The sequence below is a fragment of the Rousettus aegyptiacus genome, unplaced genomic scaffold, assembly GCF_014176215.1.
Source record: "Rousettus aegyptiacus isolate mRouAeg1 unplaced genomic scaffold, mRouAeg1.p scaffold_m13_p_5, whole genome shotgun sequence".
NCBI classification, from domain to species: Eukaryota; Metazoa; Chordata; class Mammalia; order Chiroptera; family Pteropodidae; genus Rousettus; species Rousettus aegyptiacus.
This window is the reverse complement of record NW_023416308.1, coordinates 24,867,542-24,892,075: the sequence shown is the minus strand read 5'-3', so window position 1 is coordinate 24,892,075 and position 24,534 is coordinate 24,867,542. Positions and strand designations below refer to the sequence as shown.

At 51.2% G+C, this 24,534-nt stretch overlaps 1 protein-coding gene across 8 annotated transcripts in view; it reads right to left on the bottom strand.

Moving 5' to 3' along the window:
* The window catches only part of PKNOX2 (PBX/knotted 1 homeobox 2), a 240,538-nt gene that overhangs the window by 62,044 nt on the left and 153,960 nt on the right, over positions 1-24,534 (bottom strand). For all 8 annotated transcript variants that reach the window (XM_036220199.1, XM_016122625.2, XM_036220198.1 and 5 more), the window contains one exon: positions 12,795-12,903. In XM_036220199.1, coding sequence (XP_036076092.1) covers positions 12,795-12,881 — 87 coding nt within the window. In that variant the 5' untranslated portion in view covers positions 12,882-12,903. The remainder of the gene's footprint in view (positions 1-12,794; positions 12,904-24,534) is intronic.

Sequence of the window (24,534 nt, the reverse complement as noted above, 5' to 3'; positions counted from 1 at the left end):
TTCCAATTTTCAAAATACAGGAAGAAGGTGGAATCGAAAACTAAATATCGCTGATGTTCACATCGATCTGGGTCGGTTCCTTTCATTCACAAGTGTGACCGATTATGTCTTCAAGTGCTTCTCAAGTCCTCGCCATGTGCTGGGCACTGTGCCAGGTGCCGGGGTCACGAGGTCGAGCACCTTCTATGATAGAGCTCAATATCTGGATTTAACATGATTACTAAGCTGGCAGATCAGGAGATGTGGTGGGCATGGATGGTTTAAGTGACCTCAACACGGCACCTCCCACGACATCCTTGTGGAAAACACGGGAGAGACATGGCCTAGTAGACCAGTGTGTGGCTTAGTCAGCGTCCCCCAGAAGATGACAATCAAAGAGTGGACGTCTGCTTGACACAGGCTGCTGGGACAGTGCCATGTGCTTTCTCCTTGGCCCTCTTCTTCAATATTTCTATCAGTAATTTAGAGCATGCGCTAAGTTATGTTCAGCAACTTTGTGGGTGACATGAAACTAGGATCCAAAAGATCTTTACAGATGTTGGCAACATGCTAAGTCTAATAAGATTCACTTTCTTCTAATAAGTCGGAATTTAACACTTCTAACTCTTCGATAAAAAAATAAATCAATAAGTGAAGAACAGGGGAGAGAGACACACAGTTTAGCAGCAGTGTTTTAGTTGATAGCAGGCTCAATATATCCAAAGTGTAATGTGTCTGTCCAGAAAAAACGACCTAAACTAAAGCTATCCGAGGATGAATTAACAGAAGCAGCGCTCACACACAGCGTCTAGCCCCGCCCCCCAGCACTGTGCTGAAACAGGTGCAGGACCGGCCTGGCGAAGGGATTCCACTCCACGTCATAGGAATATCCGAAGGAAACTGCAGTGTGCGAGAAAGACTCACGGGAATGAGGAGATGGAGAGACGTGTGAGCCCCCTTCAAACATTTGGATGAGGATTGGTTTCTATCAGTCCTGTTCTGTTTGCCCTGAAGGGTCGAACTACAAACTGCATTAAATCTATGTAACATGGAGACAGATTTGTGCTCCATCCAAATGCCCAAGCCTCGGAGCTCTCCAAGGCTGGAATGGGCTGCCTCCAGGAGGTGGTGAGTCTCCACCATCGACGGGGCCAAGCAGAGACCGATCCACTGGGCCACTGTGTAGGGGATGGAAGCTCTCTAGCTGGGTAGGTGGGTTACTTGACATCTGAAGTCCCTTTCACCACCAGTGGCCTCAAACACCTTGAGGGGGCTTTAATAATCACTACCCACACAGGGTTGGAGGAGGCTAGGAGTAGATGATGCACAGTATGTAAAAGTATTTTGGAAACTCTGACATGCTCCCCAGGTGGAGGGGCAGTGGCTGTTATTAAACACGAGATTTCCAGAATATGCTTCTCTCCTAAAGTAAGGCACATCTACATCTGCACAACCCGTTTATGGGTGAAATATGGAGTAGGCTAGTGTGCTCTGGTCTGCATGAAGGGCGAATTTCCTCGCATCCTTGAAGGAATCCACAAGGGGCTCCCACTAAGAGGGACTGCTAAGAGAGAGGACTGAGGGGAGGCACTCAGTTTCTCCTCAATCCCTCTCTAGCTAGGACTTCAGGGAAGGTGGGGTAGGGAGAGCCCTGCTGAGTAATAGAGGAAAGCTCCGAATAAAAGTGTAAGCAAAGGTGGTCACTTACCAGCGTCCTAAGAGGCCCCTGCTGAGAGGCTGTTACTGGGGCTCTGAGTGGGGATGGGCGAGAAGAGAGTAGAGCTGAGCTGGTCTGAGCAGAAAGGTGATTTAAATTTATTTAGCTCCTGGGGGCCGATTTGGCAACCTCTGCATTTCCTCCATGTTTGGAGAATGAGTGTTTATCTCCAAATAGATTTCTTCTTCTAGCCAGAAACACTCATTTCCCCAAGAACTGAGAGCAAAGGGAGAGGCCCGCAGCTGTCCACAGGGGATGAGGGTGACTTGCAATGAGGCTTTGGGGCGAGGTTACTGGGCAGTACAGCCTGACGATCCGGAGCAGGGGGACAGACCAGATGGACTAGGACAGGGTATGACCCTTAAATGATGGATCAGAGTGACCTGGTTCTGGCCTGTGGAAGCCAACTTAAATTTTCAGGAATTTTGTAAGCTGATTGATATCACCTATCGAAATTGGCCATGGTGGGAGCATTTACAGCACAGAAATTAGCAAATGCTACACATCAGGGCCTCTCCTCAACCTCCGCCCAGAGATCTGCTTGTTAAATATTTACTAGCACACCACTGAGGTCAGGCTTTTCCTCCAATTCTCCTCGATCTGGCACACAAAGAAACTAAACACTAGCCATACATGCCATAAGGCCATCTGGTGTGTTCTCAACTAATCCCAGAACTGCCTGATCCAGATTCCGGCCCTTCCTCTAAGGAGACCTCAGTGCTCTCCGGAAACCCTGCCAAGGCAGCAGACCGGGGACAGGGCACGGTATGAATCACGCAGAGGGGAGGACCATCCTTTTACAACTAGGGGAATGAGGCACAGAGGAGGAGAGGCAAACTTGAATGATGTCTGGAGAGCTTTCTGGAAGATCAGAGAAGCCTCAGAAAGCAGAAGGAGCAAGGGATCCAGGCCCTGGGTTTGATGCTCCTATGATAATTATTAGCTGTATGTTTTGGGGTGACTTCTCTGAGCTTTTGGACGCTTGGTTTTTTTATCTATAAAATGTGGGTCTAACACCAGCTCCCTGTGAGGCCGTGAGGATTAATCAAGAGAACAGGATGATGATGAGTGGAAGGGGAGGGTGGCAGCATACACTAGAAGGTCACTGTTGTGAGCCGTGGGGCTGGGTCCAGAGCCTGCACAGGGTCCTTTCTATGGGCAAAGACCATGGGTCACCACTCTACCCTCTTGCCTCCATAGGTGACACAACCTCTGGACTTCTCTTTCATCTGGCTGGAACCAGCCCTGCCTTAACCTAGGAGCTAAAGGGTCTTGCCTGATCTTGGTTTGTGACACCTTGACATGAAAGTTCTCGACCATCCCCGTGCTAAAATGAAGTGGGAAGAGTTTGGGGTTGTAAGCTGTGTGTAACAGGAATACAAAATCTGGAGGGGCTGAGAAATCCAGCCACTCTGACAGTTTAGTCTGACCACGGAAATGAGCAGGAGAAGCTCGAGGTGTGACTCAGGAGACGCTGGGAAGCACACTTACCTGCCTGCCTCAGTTGCCCCTGCTGACACTGGATGCTTTCGTTTCTGTTAAGCATCACTTTTTCCCAATCATAAGGGGAGAGGGAGCACATTCTGTTCTAACGAGTTAATAAAATATCTCTGTAGGCTTTCATGCTCCACAATAATCCTATGCAATAGGTTTGTATGATCCCCATTCTACACGTGAGAAAATAGAAGCCCGCCGAGGTGAAGAAACTGCTAGAGATCACGAACAGTTTGTGCAAAGGTTGGGGTGAGAACCAAGGGCTTTCTGACTAAATCACAGAGTGAATCATTGTATGTAATTACCTTCCTTTGAAAGGAAGAATGGGAAGATTTTTTTCCCCCTGAGTGAAAAAGAGGGCAGAGAGGAAGGGCACTAGAATCAGAATGAAGCTTTGTTTCCCAGCACACACTCTTAGGTCTCCGTCTAGTTCACCCTATCCTCACTGCGGGCCCAGCTTCTCCCCACCCCCCAAAATACCGCTCCTATGTGAGTTCAAGTCAATTTCCCCAAACACTGGTCATGCCAGCAATAGTCCTGAGTAGAACCCAAGTAGGAAGTCATGGGTGGTTTATTAATTGAAGATGGTTCACTTTCCTTGGAGGCTGAGGAAAAGCCAGAGACCTAAGGCTCGAGAAACCCAACCCTTCAGCGTGCCCTGCACTGATCACGGTTGGCCACCGCCTGGTGCCAGCTGCCATTCAGAGTTCCTCTCTTTTGCTCATGGGAGATAGGAGCAGGTGGCTCAGAATGGGGATGACACCAGGGTCTTTCTAGCATCCCACTGAGTAGTTTGCAGGAGACACTGGCATCAGATAGAACTGAGTCCTGCATTTGCCACTCACTGTTGGGTGACCTTGAATGTGTAACTTGACCTGTTAGGGCTCAGTCTGCTCAGCTGCGAAATGTCCATGGTGCTTCCTACCTCCCACCACTGTCTCCTTTGGTGAGTGCTAGCTGAGCATCGGGAACAAGTCAGGCCCCCTGCTCTGGGTTTCCATGGCTCGAGCACACTGTTTAGCCATGTCTGCTTTCTTGCCTCTCTCAACCACTAGACTGTGGACCCTGGGGGGCAGGGACCTGTCTTTCCTGTTTTCTGCTGCAGCCCCAGGGTGTGATATAGTGTTTGAATATCTGTTGAGTGCAAGATGACTGGTGGGAGTGGGTAGACCTTCCTATCAACGATACCTTTTTAGCTGCAGATTTACCTTCTTGACCCCAAATGCCTTGGGCCACAAGAGAAATCACGGTCCCTGACTTATGGGGAGTGGTGGCATCCAGCCCAGAGCTGGAGACAATCGGACACAGCATGAAACACTGGCAGGAGCATCTAATGGACTGGACTCTCCACCTGTGTGACTTGGGCAAGTTATTCGACTTTTCTGATCTGAGGTCCTCAACTATTAAATGAGTGTAATAATATCTAAGGTACAGAGTTGTTAGAAGTAAATGAGATAATGTATGCAAAGCAGCTGGCACTTGGAAGAGACTCGGCATATGGTGGTTACATCAGCATAACCCATACAACCTGCAGCCCATGTTCGCGGCTGCCACTTTTGCTTCTGTCACGTGGGCTGCCCTGGAAATCCTAGCCCTGCCGAAGGAAACTATTTGCCTGTAAGCACCCGGGAGAGGGGACTGAGGTATCACAGAAGGTGACATTACCCATCACCAGCTAAGTCACCTTGGGCAAGAGACTCAGCTCCTCTGAGCCTCAATTTCCCTATCAGGTAAAAATGGAGCTGCTAATAAATCTTCCCAGGGCTACGTGAGAGCATATGTGAGGGCACATTGCACACAGTAGGTGATTCCTTTCTGAATCCAACCCCACGCCCTGCCTAAGACACCCTAGCACCCATGTTCCTATGTTCCCCTACGTACACCCTTCCCCTGCAGATGCTCTTGCTCTTTGTGACTTGATGCCCACCAACCTTTCTTGGGGTCCTTTCTGCAAGCCCTGGAGAACCTAGGCCTGCACCATCTCAGTACGCCTCCTAAGCAGACGCCCCTCTCCTGAGCCCTCCACCTGACCTGGGCAAGAAGAGAACTGTCCATCCTCAGTTCCTACCCTGCCAGGCCATGGAACATGGGGGCTGCCCGGGCCTCACCCACTAGGGGCCGCACTGGGCTTGACCAGGAGCTGACACTCCCTGAAGTGCCAGGGCGAGATCTGGTTTCCTCCCAACAAGGAGAGAGTCCAAGGACTTGGGAGGAGGTCAGGACTTGAAGTCACTTGGTAAATATGAGGTTTAGCCTGAACAGGTGGGAGGCAGCAGGAGGCACGGCCAATGTTCGTTCGGGGGCAAAGACACAGCCCGAAGGCACCCCCGGCTCGGGCCTGCTCACTGACCCTGGCCTTGTCTCCAGTACAGCACCCCGCCCCTCTGTCGCACCCCATCAGACCCCACTGTATAGGGTTGCCTGAACATGCTCGATGATTTACATCTTTGTGTCTCTGCTCTGACTGCTCTCTCTGCAGGAAATGTCCATGTTCCAGCCCTGCCTCCCTCCTGGCCATGTGTAAGCCTGTTCCTCTCTCAACAAACCCTACCCCAGGAAGCCTTCCCAGTTCTTCACACCCCGCAGACCCAGGTAGCCATGATCCCTGTCTCATCGTGTATGCATTAACCTTAACGCCTATAACACTGCCAGCTCTTGTCTGTCTGTCTCCCTGGTGGACAGGTTTCTCAGCTCCCATTACCATGCTTGCTCGTGATGGGCTCCCAGTATGTTGGTTAAATGACTGAATGACTGACCCGTATGAGGAGTGGCCTGAGTGATATGTCGAAAGGCTTAGGGATCCAAAAAGGGGAGAGGTCAGCGAGGGCGCCTCCAAATATTCAGTCAGCACAGGAGGAGGAAGGGCTGGCAACAGGGCCAGGGCAGCCCAGTTTAGCACTAAGAGGCTCTTGGAAGAGAGGGCCTGGGTCACCTACATTCTGATTCCAGAGCCAACGGGATAGAACAGACTACAGAAAATTTATTTAGTGGGGTAACATGAGGGTCTTAACTAAATAATTAATTTTAAAAGGATTTGTAGGCAGTGGTTTACGAATGAGGCTTGTAAAATGTTCATTGGCCCTGCCTGCGCTTCTGGGAGGTTACTGACATGTGGCTAATAGGAGGAAGGCTGTGAACTGGGATCTGAGTCTTTCATGTCCCAGATTTGTGCACTTTCCTGGGAACTGTTTTCTCCCCACCGTTCCATCCATATCTAGGGGACCCCTCACTTCTATAATAGTCCTAAACCAGTGATTTCCAGGAGGCCCTTTAGGGGGCACGTCAGAATCACAGTGTCTGCATGTGTGAGTGTGTGTGTAAGTGTGTGTGTGTGTGTAAGGGGGTGTGCATAGCTAAGAACACATATTTCATATGTCTATTGTGCTCCTAACAAAAAGGGTAAATAAAGTTCAACCCAATTTTGGCTGCTGGATAAAGATGGGTGAAAAGAGGCCAGAAACACACTCTACTTTTCACACCCACACTCCCAACAATGCTGTGAGGCAGGGAGGGCAGAAGTGATCCCCATTATCCTGATGCAGAAACTAAGGCCCAAGATGGACTATAAGCTCCATTAGGGCGGGAACTATTAATTTCATACCCCCTAGGACACAGCACAAGGTCTTCAAGGCCACAGAAAGCACTGAATATTTATTGAATAGATGAGTGAATGAAAGAAAGAGTACCGCAATTACTCGCCTCAGTCTATACAGTTCATCAGCAGCGTGGCTTGGACAAGGCCTAGGATTCTTCGATTTCTACTATATCGAGTCATCCTACTCTTCCTCCTGCAGATCACAAACTCCAAGAAGGGACACCCTAGGGCCCCTACTCACCCATCCCCCTCCCGCTGGGCCATGCAGACACCAAAGCTCCTAGAAGATCTCCCGGGGAAGGAAGGCAGAGTAAGTCCCAGCGCTCCTCAGCCCCAGCTACTTGATCACCTGTTCCCTGATTTATTTTAAGCTTTGTATACTTGGGCCATTAACTATTTTTGTAGCTGTTCAGGGGACTCATCCTGCCTGGAGGCATGAGGATAGGCGATAAAATCTCTGTCATTTGGGTAAATATCAGAATTCAGGTGGCAAGTTCATCAAATAAAAAACCTGGACAAGGCCATTAGAGTGAGTGTTTGTTCACAAGCCTTGTTGCTGGCCCGCTGTCTCCTAAGTGGAGACATAAAGGCCCCGCGGTGGGACCTGAGGCTGCTCTGCCTTTTATACATGAGGACTCCAGGTCTTGAGTGAGTTGGAGTTCAGGGATACGTCCAGTTTATAGACATGGGTGGCCCAAGTGGCCAGGGAGAAAGGTCACTATGCACAGAGAAGAAAGACTCAGCAGAAAATAAAAGGGAAAGAGAAGAGTCGTTTGGATGCGTCAAAGCAAGGGCAGACGGGTCACCCATATGGTACCTGGGGTGCTGCCCCCAGGGGCACAGGGAGCTGTCAATCACAGCCACAAAAAAGGCTTAGGGGGACTTTCAAAGCTGCTGAATTAACTCCATTGCTGCAAAGTGAATGAGTTTCACAGGCAGCTGAGCAGAAGGTCCTGCAAGGCAGGGGGCTCCAGCCCTTAAAGAGATGAGAGGAATGTAAAGTGTGAAAACATCTGAACCCGCTTCTCTTCTACCCGTCACAGCTGCATGGTCTGGACAGGGACATTCATAGCCAGGAGCCCCAGCCGCCCCCTCTGCCTCCAGTTAATGAAACCAGATGGGGACCCCGATGACTGATCAAAGGTCCAACTTCCCTGGGATGACTGCTCCCCTGGCCCCACCCAACAGGGAATGTTGCTGGAACAGGTAGGGAAAGAAGGTACTCGGAGGGACAGAGAGCCAGGTCTGGCATCCCTGACATGGCTGGCCTGGCTTAGCCTTCTGCTGGCAGGAGAGGTTAGATAGCACCACCTTGACCTCAGATCTCCAAGCAGAGTCCCCTGGGGTCCTGAACACCATTCTCCTCACTCTGAGGGTTGCGGGTGGATGGTGGGAGTGGAGGAACACCGCTTTGGCCAAAAGGTCTTAAGGAAGTACATGGCTTCCTTCGCGAGCTTTCCACACTGTTACCGGACTGAGAGTTCTGACTGTCTGTCCTGCCTCCCTCTGGCCAATAACGAGGCTGCACCCTTGGTGAATTGCCAAGCCCTTTTAATAGCGCCCATCATCAATGCATACTACATAAGTACCTAGATACCCACGTATCAAGTGGTTCCTAAACTGTTAATTGAGTGCCCTCATTCACAGGGGCTATGCCTCGTGAGTCAGACCAGGACCCACCAGGATTTCTGTTTTCACGCAGCCTGGCGTGCTGGGGACAAGCAGACAGAGGAAGGCCTAACTCTGAATACGTACACAACTAGACCAGACACAATATTTGTCTTCCTATAAGCCAAGGGCAAGGATATTTGTGGAATGGTATATATGTGTCTGTATTTGAGGAAGAGTGGGGGGTGCTGATAGCAAGAGTTTTCTGCGTGTGGATAAGGTGAGGGTGGAGAGGGTTTCCTGAAATTGCCGGTGGAGATACCGAAGAAAGAACTCTACTTGGTGGGTGACATTGCATGCGGACTGTTACAGGAAACGGGAGAAGGTGAAGGACACTTCAGAGGTGGAGAGAGAGTGCGCGAGTGAAGGGTGCATGCCTGGAAGAAGTGAGAGGGCTGCTGTGTTACCATGAAGATTCTGGGAGGGGGACTGGAGTGACACTTGCTGCGAGGGGAAGCAACTTCAGAGAACGTAGTAACTTAAAGAGTTCTGTAGGATCAGTGGGGCGCTAGGCAGTGGGAGGAGGGGGTTGTGAGAGTCCAGGTGGCAGGTGGCCAGGCTGTGGCAGAGATGGAGAAGAACTGGAAGCAGTGTGAGAAGGAATTCACACGATCTAGTGAATAGAGGGACCACACACCTAGTTCATATGCAGGTCTCCCTGGAGACAATGTTTTCATTAAACAATCGTTGTAGAACTCCAGGATCCCAAGTGACTCACCCCTGCCTCTCAGGGCATAAGTGGGGGTCTGGATCAAGGGCCCAGCCACAGCACGCTGGACGTGAGGTGCTGTAGTTAGACAGTAGGGGGTGCTGTGACTCTGGCAGAACTTAACAGAAAGCCACCAGAAAGAGAAAGCAGGCCACAGGAAGGGTTTCAGTGGTCGCTGCTTTTGCACTTTGTAAGCTTACGGTCTGGTCTGTCTTTTGTACACACCAAACACAGGGCGACGTCCTTAAGAGTAATCACGGAGTTTCCGCACGATGGACCGAAACAGACTGAGAGGCCGGCAGCTGCTCGGCAGTCACACCACTTGGCGTGCGCAAATACAGCACAGGGCAGGAACATTAATGCTTCTCTACTGAAATGGAAAGAGAGAAAAAAAAAAGCCTCCCTCATTTTTAATAACTTTATTCCCCAAACTTCAAAAATGAAATTGCCAAGTTAAGAACTTGCCTAGAAAAAAAAATTCTAATTTATTATAAAGAAGGTCCGGGGCTTGGGAATTTTTTAATGCAGATTCCTAATTTTCCAAAGTGAGGTTCTCCTGTGCATTTGAATAGATTATGCTCGGTACCGCTAGCCATTAGCACAACGGGAACATTATTAAAACGATTGCATGGGTCTCGGAGGAAAGGCTCTGCTTCTCGCTTCCTTTTTCATTTTGGGGACTTCACATCAGAGGCTGGCCATTTTTGCCCATGGAAGTAACTGGGTTCATGAGGAGGTGATCTAGAGATGTGCTCAGCTGTGCAGGCCTTGGGGAAACAAGTCATAGCGGGTCCAAGAGTAATGAGATTAGACCTCCAGGAATGAGGAGGTGGTGGGAATCCTTTCCAGAGGGCCCCTGTGTGCCCGACCCATGTTCCCATTAGGCCTGGCTTTCCTGAGGGAGGACATGGAGTGTCAGAGGGCAGCTGGTTCTCTGGAATAACAAGATTTACAAGGGCAGTGGGGCAGGGCTTCCCCTGAGAAGCCAGGCTCAGTCTCTTGAAAGCATAAAGGGGAGAAGGCAAGAAGACCCAAGCAAGTTCCCCAGCAAAAATCTCACGTGAATGACATTCCTCACACAAGAGCCACTTCCAGCAGCCCCCCCTAAAGCCAACTGGCCTCAAAGTCTAGCACTTTCTGAGGACAGCCTTTCCCATGAGTCTACGTTCTGGGGACCTCACCCACCCATTCTGTCCCTGCCCTAACTCCTCCCATGATTCCCTGCCCTGATCAGTTTTCTTTGGAACCAGCTAGGCCCAGGGAAGCCCCATGACAATCTGCCATAGCCTAGTGGCCTAGCTGAGGCCATAAAGACCCAGACCTTGGTCTGGTAGCTTTACAATGAACACTGAGACTTCTGGTCAGACATTCCTAGACCTTGGGTCACAAATAAGTGTGTGGCTTCCACAGGGCAAATTATTATATTCCCTTGCTATAATTGTAGCTATTTGAATTCAATGGCGAAGCACTGGTGGCTCTTCAGAGAGGAGAGTCTTGGCACAGCCCTTGCCTTGGGCTTTTGCTCTGAGGTCCTAGGTGGGGAACTGGAACCTCCCTTCCTTCCCCCAAATGCTAGAGCAGCTCAGTGGTGGCTTCTGGGAGCCCAGTGCCTTAGAGCTGCAGCCCCACGTGCACTCCCTCCCCGGCAGCTGGGCTGTATTAATGCTCAGCTGTATGCTGAGAATTAATTTAGGCTCCTCTACTTAACTACACCCGGATCAGCATTCTTGGACAACACAGGCCCTTCCTGCAGCTCCCCTGCTAATCCCCACCAAACCCAAACTTCTCCCAGCTGCCCGGGCAGCAGAATGAAGTGGGGTAGGGGGCAACAGCTGCCAGCTGTGCCAATCCAGTACTCTCTGGCCTCTTGGCTCTACCCCGGTCTGTCCCTTTGTGTTCACAGTCTGCTGAATGTAGGAAGTATCCCATTGCCACTCCCAGTCCTCCTGGGGAGCTTGGAGGCAGCATCAACCAACAAGAGAAACAGAACCAAAGTTCCTGCCTTTTCATCAACACCTTGGGTACCCAGTACTGCCTGAGCAGATAAGGGCATGGGTGTATGCATGTCTACTGAGAAGGATGATGCTTGTCCCCATTGTGGCCCTGGGCTCCCAGGCCTCTTGTTCTTCATTTTGACAGTAGAAGGGTCCAACATACTATCGCTCATGTGGAAGTTTTCAAATAGCAGAACCATGTCAGTGGCAAGTCCAACCTGTGGTCATTGGCGGAAAGTTACTGACATGGGCAGAGGGTTTGCTGGGTATGAGGGTAGGTTGGGGAGAGCCTAGGAAGGAGCATGGAGTTGATACGCAGGAGTAGGGGTAGGGACCAAAGGACTTGTGTTTGAAGGTTGGTGAATGACAAGTGCTTTTGGATTTTCACAGGCTGAGGAGTCAGTGGTGGTCTGTGTGCTGGACACTCTGTAAAGTGTAATTTCATGGGGGATGGATAGAGCAGTCACTATATGCTCACACTAGGCTGATGGTCAGGGCCAGAGGACCTAATGTGAGCAAAAGTCTGCCCACCCTGTGTCTGCGTCCTTCTTACGATGAACAGATCTTTCACGTTGCCCATGAGAACAGCTGTATTTGAAATGCCTAATGCGGAGGGATATGAGGGCAGGGCAAAGACACCGCTGGAAGGAATGAGAAAGACTGCCTGGCACATAGTAGGCACGCACTGCACATTTGTTAAATGAATGAATAAATATTCTAGCTGGCTGCATTTCATATAACACATACTCGATAAAAATTATTGAATTATTATTAACTTGTGAGACCAGGGTAGAGAAAACGAGAGTGTGAAGGTCAAGGCCAGAGAATGGAGGCTTCTGTGAAAGCGCAGCCTCATAACTACCCCAGAGTTTCAGAAAAACGAAGTGTGGGGGGAGGCGCACATGGGGGAGCAAAGGTTAGAAGTGATCGGCTCGAGAAGGCAGGAGCCCAACCTGCAAAAGCTGGGCCAGGCTTCCAGAAGGAGGAAAAGAGACAACAGCAAGATGGCACAAAGGCACCGCCTTCCACAGGGGCCGCAATCAGGGAGAGTCTCAGAAGAACTTGGGGGGCGAGGTGGGCGGCTGTGTCTGAGCTGAGGGATGGAAACCAGGAACAAGAGGGAAGGGTGGGAGGATGTAGAGAAACAGGCCTGGCCTTTTCCCCGGATAGAAGCCGAGCGGGTCCTGAGAAGAAGGGAGATTTCTCCAGTAGGCATGCAGAGGAGGATGGACAGGAGCTCCAGTGACCATGAACAGGTGGAGTGGGTATGAAGGGGCCTCTAATTAAAAAGTTTCCCCAAACACTCAAAGGCAGACTCGATTGACCGGTATCTCCCCAAGGGAGGGGTTTGGAACACTTGTCTGATGTCTGCTCCGAGTGGGAAGCTGAGTTATAGGTGTGGACAGGACTGTGACTCGGTGCTCTAGGCAATGGTCCTAGATGCTGGTGACAGTTACCCAGGTAAGATCTGAATCTCGTGTTTGTCAAATGCAACGACCCCCCACCGGGGGTCTGTTTGCCGGGCTCTCCCCAGAAAGGCCTCCCCAGGCCTGACAGAGAAGAGCCCAGAGAGCACTAGGCCCTGCCCTCTGCCCAGGGAAGGCCACACATACCCCCTGTCCGTTGGTGGACACTCACCTGTGGACTGTCCTGGTAGGGTGGGGGAGGGACATTCTGCGTGGCCATCATCGTCAGAGCTGGGGCTGGGGAGGCATGTTGCATCATGGGATTGATTCACATCGAGGATCTGTGGCAGGAGAAAGGGGCCGCAGGTTAATACTGAGCACAGGGAGCCCGGCGACCAGCCAGTGGACCTCTTCTCAGGCTGGGCCACCTGGACTGACCAGACACAGCAAGGGCTGAAAGCCCTTTTAGGGGAACAGATGGGAGCTGCTGGGAGGGGCCTGGGTGGGGAAGGGGTTGCTGTTAGATTTGACTTGAAAGAAATGATATTCAAATCAGATGTAAAACAACCTATAGGAAGTCACACTTCATTCAGCATCAGCGGCGGAGTTGGGGGGGGTGAAGGGAGGGGGGTTGGGATGGGGTGGTTGGGATTGGGGGGGGTGGGGGAGTTAGGGAGGAGAGGGAGTCGGGGCTTGGCTGGTGGCGGCACAGGGGGGTTGGAGGTCATTGGAGTACCCACGAGGCAACAGTGCTTTCCCTGTTCCAGGCTTCAGAGCAACCACCTGCATCCTCAGGGCTAGAAGGCCTCGGCCAGCGGCCTTCCAGCTCCAGTTCCCACCTTTCTGCCCCCTCTGGGTGTGCTCACTACACCCCCTAGTGGAGGGAAGGCACGTGGCTCGCTGGTCCCTTCCTCAGACTGGAGGAAGCAGCAGCCGGGGTGACCTGGAGGTCCTTCAGCAACATCAGAAGCCTGGGTGAGCACCCATCACCTGCAGGGTTTTCTGGATGTTTGTTTGTGACTGTGGGCTTATGAACGTGGCTGCCCACTCTATTAAGAAAGGCTTTCCTTAGACTTCGTTCAGGGTAGAATCACAGACATGTGGGGCCAGTGGAGCTGTCAGAGCCCATGGTTGTCCCCCTTCTTACAGAGAAAAAGATGGAGGCCAAGAGAAGTGGTGTGTGTATATTTGAGGGCAGGGTGCTAGTGAAGCAGGAATGGAACCCAAGTCTCCAGGTTCCCAGTCCCCCCACCATCACACCCCAGTCTGCTCTACTACGCCCCCAACCCCAGCCCACTACCAGGAAGCGAGCCACGCCCACTGGGCCTCAGCATTTCTTCTTGAACCAGAACACACCGCTGTAAGTGGAAACAGCCTGGCAGTGCCACCCAAGGAAACAGGATGCCCACAGAGCCGTTTAGCTCAGGAGATGCCCTGAAATATTCAGAGCTAGAAACCGCGGGCAAGCTGCCTGATACAGGACCATTCGTCGTGAGGCATGGAGACCCTAAGAACCTCTGTGGGGTGCAGGACCCGTCCTCCCAGGTGGAGGGCGCTCATGAGACAAAGACCTTTGTGAGCAATGCACACAGACCTCTTTCTTCATCCTCTTCTCTCCTCGAATCAGGGACTGGGGCGCTGATGCCCTCCCACCACACCCTCGCCAGGGTCTTCCCAAATGTTTACATGGCTGAATGTGGTGGACACTCGAGGGTGTTCTGGAACTGCCTACATACAGGGTGGGGTCTCCAGGTCCATGTGGTGTGCGCGTGCATGGGTGTGTTGGTTCTTTTTCAGGAAGAGGAGGAAAGATTAGCTCTGGTTGACCTCGGCCTCCCAAATACCATGGATGCTTTGACCTTAAGTGCACATTCGAAAGCACTAGAAATCCAGGTATTCATTCAAATAATACCTGATACTACATGCAAAGAACTGTGCTGGGCGAGGGGGGCATGGACAGATGGAAGGACACAAGGTCTTCTCTACAAGAAGTGTTGTTACTGGAAGGAGGTGCTAGTCCATCCCGTAAGAAAGTGGAAAGGGAAATGGAGGTTCTGGTGGCAAGATGTCTTTTCCTATGCTGAAGACGCTGTGACTGCAGGTAATTCCCCTCGGCCTCTGCTGCCTACACCTCAACCCCTGGCCTTCGTCAGAAAATGGGCCACCTGGATGTCTGCACCACAGAAGCACTCAGGGTCGCCCCATCTCACAGACAGTAGGCACTGAGATCTAGATTCACGAAGAGGCTCAGAAGGGCCCTGGAGGAAGCATCCCTTCAGGCAGGGAACCAGTGCCTGCTTGCATGGCCCCGTCTTTGTCTGCAGATGGTAAACATCCAAGGAAAGCAAGAGCAGAGCGACAGGGTTCCTTCCAGAGTGGGGGTGGGGGGATGGGGGTGGGGGTGAGGGGGGTTTGAGAAAAGAAAGACTTCTTAAAACATCAGAAAGAACTTCCAGAATCAAAGCTTTTGAGAGATTCGAATGGGTGTGGCCCCTGAGGGAAGAAAGGAAATGGGAATAATTCAGGGATGTGTTAGGCTCAGCTTTTCCTGAACTCTGGCCTATGGGTCCTGAAGGCAGATCCCTTCCTGGGACTACTCTCCGATGCTCCTTTGCAGAAAAAAGTGAAACTCCATGGGGCTGTAGTGCCAGAAGTCTCCAGTATACTTGCAGTGACAGGAGGGCGACCCTGCCTGGCGGTAAGGAGTGTAGTTAAGAGCCGTCTGCACCCGGAAACAATCACCAGGAGGCTGAGAGATTTCCCAGTCTAGAGCCTGTGGGGCTGCAGAGGTGGGGCCAGACCGGCCTCAGAGGACTCAGGACTCAGGAAATTTTTTCTGAGGACCCAGATGGCCTTTGCCCCTCCCGCTCCCCCAGCTCTCTGGGGTCACCACGGGCCACTAGTCCACTGCCCCATTGCCCCCTGGGGCTTCTCCTGCAAGAGAACTGAAGGCCTTTTCATCAGAGGCTTAAGTTTCCTTCTCTGCGCACTCAGGCAGAGAAGCCTCTAGTAACTCGATACTGGGGAGACCCAGGCCCCATGTTCTTTTCTTCACCCTCTGCACCCACACATACAATGCTCCATCCTTGGGAAGCCCCACCAGCTAGGCTTAGGGCTGAGGGGCTATGGAACCATCCGGAGAGAAATGTGGGGATCTGACTTCTCTTGTCTGAGACCCCGCAGCTGGGGTACAGGGAGCTCCTCGAGTGACCTCGGGGTGCCCAGCCCTTTGGGGAAACCCACCCTTCCGGCACTTTCTTTGGGAGTGCAGAGGGGAATAGCAGGTCTGAGCTGCAGACCTCCAGCCCAGGGCTTTTGAGCATTTGTCTGGGAGAGGCTGCCCCGCCCTGTCCAGAGGCCCAGCGCTCTGTTACCCGACACCAGGGCACTCAAGGGAGCTCAGCCAAGACTGCAGATGGAGGACACACCAGAACAATTTATCACAGGGAAATTTCCCATGGAGGAGAGGCTCACGTCGGAAGATTGCTTTTAATGTTGAAAACCTTTATTTTATGACAGCTAGGAGGGGAGAAAAATTAAAAAAAAAAAGAAAAAGCCTAATGCAACTCTCAACCACACAATGACATCCAAGAAGAAATAATTTGTGTCACTGATACTATCATCAAAAGAAGCTAAAAATGCCATTTTCCAGAGCTCAAAACAAGTGACGCCAGGAGCATGGGTTGGGTGGGTGAGGGGCATGGAAGGACACCCTTTGAAGAGGTAGGAAAGGGGAGCCCTAGAGTAGCCACACCCTCTGTCTTCCCAGCTCTAGCTCCCAGGACCCTGCAGGTGAGACCCTCAGTCTGGAGCCCTGAACTCCAGCGTGTTGACACACAGGCTTGGAAATAAAAAGACCAAGCTCGTTAGGAAGGAGCTCATTAGGACTTGTTGACATGAAACCCATTAGACCAATTAACATTCCATTAACGGCCTGGGGCACCAAGAGGTTAATGCAGCCCCAGTAATTGGGCTGGGGTGCCCAGGTTGGGGGCTCAGGGCCTTAAAGCTGAGAAACAAAGTCTAATTGGGAACTCTCTGGCCAGCTGGCCCTACAGCATCTGTTCTCGCCCCCCACCCTCGAGGAGACGACACTGGGTCTCGACTGAAGCAGGAGAGGGCAGGATGGCACCAACTTCCCAGTGGCTCTCCAGTGTCCCACCCCATTGCCCAGCCCAGAGACCGGGCGCAAGGACACGGCGGTGGACTATTTCCACCCTCTTGGACTCTTGATAGTCCAACTTTTTTTCATCTACTCCACCCCGCTTTCGGGTCCAGGTTCTTTTAGTCTTGGAGAAGTAAGTCCCCTCTCCACTTCCAGTTAGATGTGACTCACTCTTAACAGAAACTCTTTGGGGAAAAGCTAGAATCCTTGAGGCCCCAGAGTCTAATTCATTTGAGGAGTGTTGTAGTTTAGGGCAGAGGGATGAGGGAGGGAGCACTGGTCCCAGGCCAGCTGGCCTGCCTGCCTGCCTTCCAACCTTCCTCCCTTCCTTCCCTCCTTTCTTCCTTCCTTCTTCCTCTCTCCCCAGAAGAGCGGCTAAGGTACTGCCCAGGGCCCCCTAGAAGCCCTTCTCTTTTGTCCTTGGACACATTAGGAGTAGTTCCATTATTTCCCCTCCCTTGCTACAAGTAGAGGCGATAGTCCCATTCCTTGTCTGGGCCTCAGTTTCCTCATCTATGAACTCCTGCAATAGGAGTGTGTGTGCTCAGGGTCATAACGTCCGGATTCCACACCCAGCTCTGCCATTTATCTGGAGCCCGTACAAGCAGCTTTCCTTCTTAGACACAAAATGAGGGATTTCACAGGAATATTCTGAAAGCCTTTGCCCAGGGTTAGCACTCAACACAAGCTTAGTTGAATGGAATGGAAATAGTTAGATTGCAGCTTGAGACTGAAAGGAGCCCCCTGAGGCCAGAGGGCTGGGAGTCCTCCTCAGCTCCCGGGTCCCCCAGGTGGTTACCAGGCTCCCACCTCCAGGCCTGCCCCTCTGAGCAGCTGCCCAGGCTGGGGTTCTGACGTCTAGACAGATTTGCAGGAGGCTGAAAAAACACAGTGAACTCAGCAGGAGGGACCAAAAGGCTACATTAGTAAACGGGCTGGCTTCGACTTCTCCCTCTGGAGCAGCCACCTCAACCTGGTGCAGTCCGTTTATTTTCCTCCAGTGGAGTGCCTGGTCCAGAATACAGGTCGCCGGCCCAGCTCCCTTCCCACGGGCGGCCTGTAGGTGGCGCCGCGGAGCCCCCTTTAATTGCATTATATAATATAACCTGTTTACTAAATCATGTAATCAGTCGCCTTAGGATTTACAACTTCAGATGTGTATAGAGAATTGGACTTTGAGTCAAATTTAAAAACAAATAAAAATGAGAGGCAGCTGTTGCTGATAGTGTGATATTCATCTTTTGGAAACAAATTCACCCCACTGCTATAAATTATGCCTGGAAAAAAAGTGTTGTTGGTGGGAAGGAGTTGGCTAGGTCTCCCATGCTGGCAACTCAGAGCGATGAATCTTGAAATAACAGTGTCAACCTGTCACTGATTTCATGTGACTCTGTGGATTTATCTAAAGAAACAGAGGCGTGCGGCTATATACGCGCGCGCGCACACACACGCGCGCACACACACACACACACACACCACACACACAAACACACCCCGAGTCTCCTCACAAAACCCAGTAAGGGCTAGAAATCACAGCCTAAAAGCTGAGTATTAGAGGGACTCAGTGGTCCCCGTGCCTGGGTGCCTGGGGTCAGCACTGGGTGGTGATAGGGTGAGCCGAGTATGGGGTGGGGGCTGAGCAAGAGGATGCGCTTGTGAGGAGGTCTGGTTGAAATGTTTCAAAATGATAGAGAAGTGAAGAGTCATTGGGGAATGATGGGAAAAGGGTCAGCTCCCCAGCAGCCATCCTCCCCCCCCCCCCCCCACATACACACACAGCACATCAAACACTGGACCTGGACCTTCTCACCCTGGCGCTCTGGGAGCTCAGGGGCCTGAGGTGACATAATTTGGGGGGCCTAGTAGATGCTGCTTCTCCCATCTTTCTGACCTTGGGGTGCTGGGGAGGGGGGCAGATTGAAGTCCTCTAGTCTGATAAGACCGAGCTCAGAGTGGAGTGCGGAAGCCAAGGGGGTAATTTTGTCTTTTACCGAAGGAAGGACAGGTGGGAGAGTAAGTGAGCGGGATTTGCACTCAGGGTCAGATCCCCTTGTTCACTACATGTCCTGAAGGCTGGCAATTAAGAGGTCGAAAATGAGCCACTGTTCCACAATTACCCAGGTCCCAGGGGACACTGCACTTGGCACGGAACCCAAGTCCTCGCAGCATGTCACAGCCAGGAGGGCCGCTTTCTTGGTGCCCCTCCAGTTCGTGCTTAGAACTCTCAGTGGGAAATAATTCTGACTCTAGCCGGAAGCAGAGATGACAAGCAAAACAGAGGGCAACTCAGGCCTTTTGGTCACCACAGCTCTTAGCACTAATTGTCATCTGCTATCTTTCTGGGAAGCCTGCTTGAGAGGTGGCACCAGGTCATGCCCTATTATGATGATGCTGATCTCCAGGGAGCAGAGAGGAGACAGGAGGACCAGCATGAGCTTACACTAGGACTGCTGGCTTCTGACTCCCAGCCTAGAGATAGTAAAAGCTTGCTGGAGAGACCCAGGGGGGACATTATCCCCACCCCCCTGGGTCCCTCCGTGCCCACGGTTTAGTGAGGAGAGGCTAGTGGTCACACAAGGCAGAGGATTCGACTACGTGCTGGGTATGACTAGGGCTTCTGGCAGGCACAGACCCGCATCCCTGAACAGGTTTCCTTCCTGAGCGGAGACCCCATCTTGCCCTATCGCTTCCCGCCATGCCTCTCTGATTCATGGGCATTCCCAGAAAGTCAAGGCCCAGAGTTCCAGGGCCACAGGTTTCACTCCTTTACTCGCCCAGTTTAGCTATTTTTCAATCTGGCTGCAATACGGGGACCAGAGTCAGAGTTAGGAGAGCAGCCCGTGCTCTGCCCCCAGCCCTCTGCTGCCTGACTCTGTCTCTCTGCATCAGGACCAGGAAGTGGCAGAGGCCCCAGTCTCCGCCCTGCCTTGGCTGTCACACCTTTTCTGGCTTCAAAAAGCCACTGATATATTTTACAAACTGAAACAGCAATTTAATTCCCCCTGATAGCGGCAATTGTCCATTAGATCTTCCTACTGAGGAGCTTAACAATAATTCCTTTCATCCAACTGCTTGCTTCTTCTTGATCTGAGAATCAATCCCATAATAGCAGGCAAGAGTTTTCCCATTACTCTCCCCCTCCAGCTCTTAGCATTTGATGAAGATTCTCATCTCCTCTTTAAGCACTTTACAACTTGGCAATTCTTCCCCTTTTGGTTCCCTTAAACAAAATAAAACAAAAAAACAAAAAGGAGAGGAAAAAGCTCGCTAGCTGTAAGGGTGGGCACAGCCCCTGCATTCTTCTCACAGAGAAGTGGTGTGCACCGTCTCCTGCTTGGGGGGCGAGGGGGCCGTCATTGGATGGTCACCCCCAATCTACTAAAAAATGGGTGCTGCTCTGCCCCAGAAGGGCATCACTAGTCTGGTCCTGAATTCACTGCTTTTGCCAGTGATGCTCAACTGAGAGCGTCTTTCTCTTTCTAGGAAGCCCCTCCCCTTTTTGCTTCCTCCCAGGAATGGAGGTCAGGAGGCTGTCACTGCTGCCTTGGGGGTGGAGTCCACAGGAAGGGTCCAGGCAATTCCTCTCCCTGTATGTTGCCTAGATTCCCGCCCATCATTCAGGCAACTCTTAAACCTAGAGTGGGGTCCTGCCCTCTCTTTTTCATCTCCAGCCCCCTTCATCTCTCTCCAAACAGCATGAGTAGGAGAGGTGGGGAAGAACAAGGAAAGAGGGAGCCTGAGGCCTTTTATTCAATTACTTTTTTTTTCTTTCAAACCTCCAGGCAGCCCCAGTGATCATGGGCAGAGGAGGGCTCTCCAGTGCTTCTGTGGGGCAGTTAGGGTGGGATTGCCAGGGCACCTGAGAGCCCCAGCCTGCTCCCCGAAGACACCATCATGTGCTCTCTTGTCTGCACACACACACACACACAGAAACAAATCTAAAAATGAACCCAGGGACTGAAATCCCCGTCGACAAACCTGATTCCCAGGTTTATTATTATTTGTTGAGAGCTGACAGCAGCCGCTGCTCGGGGAACCGAGCTGAGAAAACAACACAGCCGGGCCCCTGAGGCTCACAACTCAGCAGAGACAGACCAACAGCTCTGATGCAGGGACCCAGGTGGAGGAGCACGTCTGCTCTGCAAGGAGCCAGCAAGGCAGCCTCCCCTCTGCTGCCTCGCCCCCTCCTCCTTTTCATAAATCTTTCTCTTCTCCAAAGCAGGCATGCGGGGAGGATGGCACTCCCTGGGAGCTGGGATGCAGAAGGAAAGCAGAAGTGAGGGGCCTTGGAAGGGGTGTGAAGGGAGGGACTGGAGCAGCAGGACTGGGCTGGGGCGGGGGGTGTCCACAGAGGTAGGGGGGTCCTGGCACCTGTTCAGTCTGTCTCCTGCGACACACTCAGATTCTCCTGGAAGCAGAGGGTCTTAAGAAGGTCAGCCAGGCCCCTTTTCTCTCTGAAGGACCACACCATGTGCCCTGGCTGGATGAGACCTGGATTTATTTTTTTAAATTCCTCAGAAACAACAACAAAAAAGGTAAAGACTCAGGGCTGTAGAAGCAAGTGGCTCTCTGGGCTCAGTTTATCATTGAAAAGCCACTCATGCTTGATACTTCCTTACAACCAACAGATGCCCATCCCCCTGGGCCTTTGTTGTGCTCCAGGTGAGTGCACAAGAAAAAGGAGGGGAGACCAGGTAGAGTTCACAGCAACGAGATCAGCTGAAGGGAGGAAAGGATGGCCCCCTGGACTGCCTCACCCCTGGTCCTCACTGCTGCTTGGAATGAGAGCAGGGACACTGGTTCTGTGATCCCAACCTGTCAGGAAGGGCCGCCCTGGAGAAGGGAGGGCAGTGGCTTCCGTGGGAGAGGAAGTGAGGCTGGGCAGTGGGTCCATTCCTGGGCATTGCCATTCAAGCCCCAACTGAGCAGACACGCCCTCTGTCATCTTATGAGAAGTGTTTCCACCACACCTTGTGCTGTCCCTCTCATCTGCCAGCCAGCAAGGCCTTCTTTGTTACACTCCTGTGCCCTTTCCTTCACCAAAACTTTGCTCAAAACCCCACTGTTCTGTGAAGCCTGCCTTCGCTCTCCACTCCAGGACTGTCCTCTCACAGGGAGCCTGGCCATCAGACAGAGCAGGGCACGGTGGCATGAGTGACCACTATGTGTGTTTTTATGTCATGAAAAATTGCTTCTCATCTCACATCCACGTTGCCCGTTGAACCGTATGCTCCCCAGCAGATAAGACCATGTCTCTGCCTTGTCTTTCCTCCTAGGGGAAAAATAAGCCTGTGTGATAAGATTTCACAAGGTCTGCCTCATTTTGGAGCCTGAATATATATATACAGTTATAATTCAGTTTCTTTAGTTTACTGTTAAAATGTAAAAACAATCAAATCTGGACAGAATAACTCTTTAAGTCCTGGCAGTCATTTACACCTCAGTGAGAATAAGTTTGTTTCCCTCAAGCAAATGATGATAGGGGTGAGATGATAATATAGAATTAATAACAGCCATCTATGGAGCCCTGACAATGCACCAGGAATTATGCTAAGCTTCTTATACAGACGACCTTGTTTATTTTTCTCAACAACTATATGGTATAGGCATGATGGTTGTCCATACTCATGGATGCGAAAACTCAGGCTTAGAGAGGTTGAGAGAGCTTCTAAATGTGACACATGGTCTGATTTCAGAGTCTGAATTTAACCTAGAAGTCTCAGGGTGGAAGCAGCAAGCACCAGAGGAGGAATGAGACCCCTAGAAATTGGAGAAGTACAGAAAAGGCAAGGCCGCCGACTTCGAGTTGGACTGTCCAATATAGGCTGTCCTTCGACTTTCACATTCTCCAAATTTCCAAGAATTATATTTTATTCACACCACCTAAATGTCTTCCACAGCCGAATTTGGACTTTTTTACATCAGTTACCAAACCCACACTTTATGCCTTTGGGCAGTGCGACTGCTTAAGCAGCAACAGTTCATTTCGGTCATCCCGTCATCTTTGGACAGCATTGTGTATACACGTTTATTTAAACAGTTTATTGCGTTTTGCTCTTCTTATTTTATAAAAAGGAATGGAAGATGGAAAACTGAGAGTGCGGATACTCGCGATAAGAAGGCGGGTCTCGTCCACATAACTCGACTGAGACCACGGTGGGAACACTGAGAGAGGCAAACCTTGAGTCTGAATCGTAGACTCACTGGACTGTGGGGTCAATTACGAAGGAAAAGAACAAAATTAATGGACAAAGATGAAATGATGGAAATATGTGGCTGAAGACTGCACCTAAGAAGCAATGTGTGATTGAGAATACGATTATGTGTTTTAGGTGTCTGGAGGTACAACTCTGGGAACTCGTGCTTCACGAGAGTGGGGGCTGCCTGTGCCCTGACCACACACTCTGCAGCTTTGGGGCCAGGGCTCTGACTCACATGGACTGAGATGCCATCGGTATCTCCTTCCTGTCAACCAGGACCGAGGGGCCCTGCTGCAGCCCAGGTGGGGTGGGGTGGGAGGTAGCATGTGGTCACCCTGTTCTCTGTGACTATCTTTGCTTTGCTTTCTTTTCCCACTCCACCCATGGTTTTCCACAGACCACCCACAGCTGCAAAGAAATTCTTGTTCAGGAGGGAAATATGCCCATGACTCACAGGCTAAGAGTCACCTGGCTCTATCTTTGGAAAGACTGTGTGGTTGAGCAGTATTGGTTTTTTCAAGTTGGGCACCCATCCTTAGGGAGCATCCCATCTTTTATCATATCTCCTTGAATCTTAGCCTCATTCCTCTGCAGAAGCTCCTTCTTGCTCCCCTTCTTTTCAGAGTCTTCTCCTTCCTCTATCAACCCAGCAAGATTCCAGGCAGCAGTCTGAAGGGATGACCAGTGAAGACATTTTTGCAGGCTGGCAGCAGGGGTTACTACCCACAGCCCCCAAAGCAAGCAGCAGTTAAACAGAAGTACAGGGGACCAGAGCCGTGTTCCACCTCCCACTGGCTCCTGGCTGTCCTCGACCAAGCCCCATCCCCTTCCACCTCCAGCCTTGGAAAAGGGACTGTAGTTCTCTGGCTTACAACAAGGAAACCTTTAGTCATATCTTGGCCCTTTCTGCTGTACTCAGGCACCAAGGAGAAGCCGTTTCATATTAGCAGCAGAATCTTTTTAAATACTAGCAGCTTGTCTGAAAATTATAACTCACATTAAACCTTAATTCTGATTTTTTGCAATGGCAGCTCATTTCCTATCATTGTGGGCTCAGTGGAAAGAAAAAGTCCTGCCTTCAATACAGAATCTTTGTACTTGAAGTTCAAGATTACACTTCTACTTTCCTCTCTTCTTTCTCTAGTAAGGTGGACTCCATTTCTCATGGCAGCACAAGGACCAGGGCTGGAAGGACAGAAGACAGTTTTGCTCAGTGGACTCTGGCCCTCAGGAACCAATTAGGATGCTGTGACTTAGAAGAGAGAACAATCTTCTGGGATCTGGGCACTTGTTAATCGGGATCTTCCAGTGTCTGGCCTTCAGGGAAAATAAGTGAAGCACCTTGAGTCCCAGATTTAGAGTTTTTGTCCAGAGCAGGTTAGTCTGGGAAGGAAGGGGAGCCGCATGTGAGGTGTCTGCTATTAGAGCCAGTCTTGGGGTGGGAAGGAGTAAATGGGAATTTTCATCCAAGATGCCACCTTAAGGACACAAGGTGCCATGAGGCTGGGGCAGGTCCTTGCTATGGGCAGGCCTCTCTGATCTTCTCTTTTTAGGGCCTGGCCATCTCAAGTCAGAGCATTTGCTCTTTGTCCTGGAATTCATAGAAG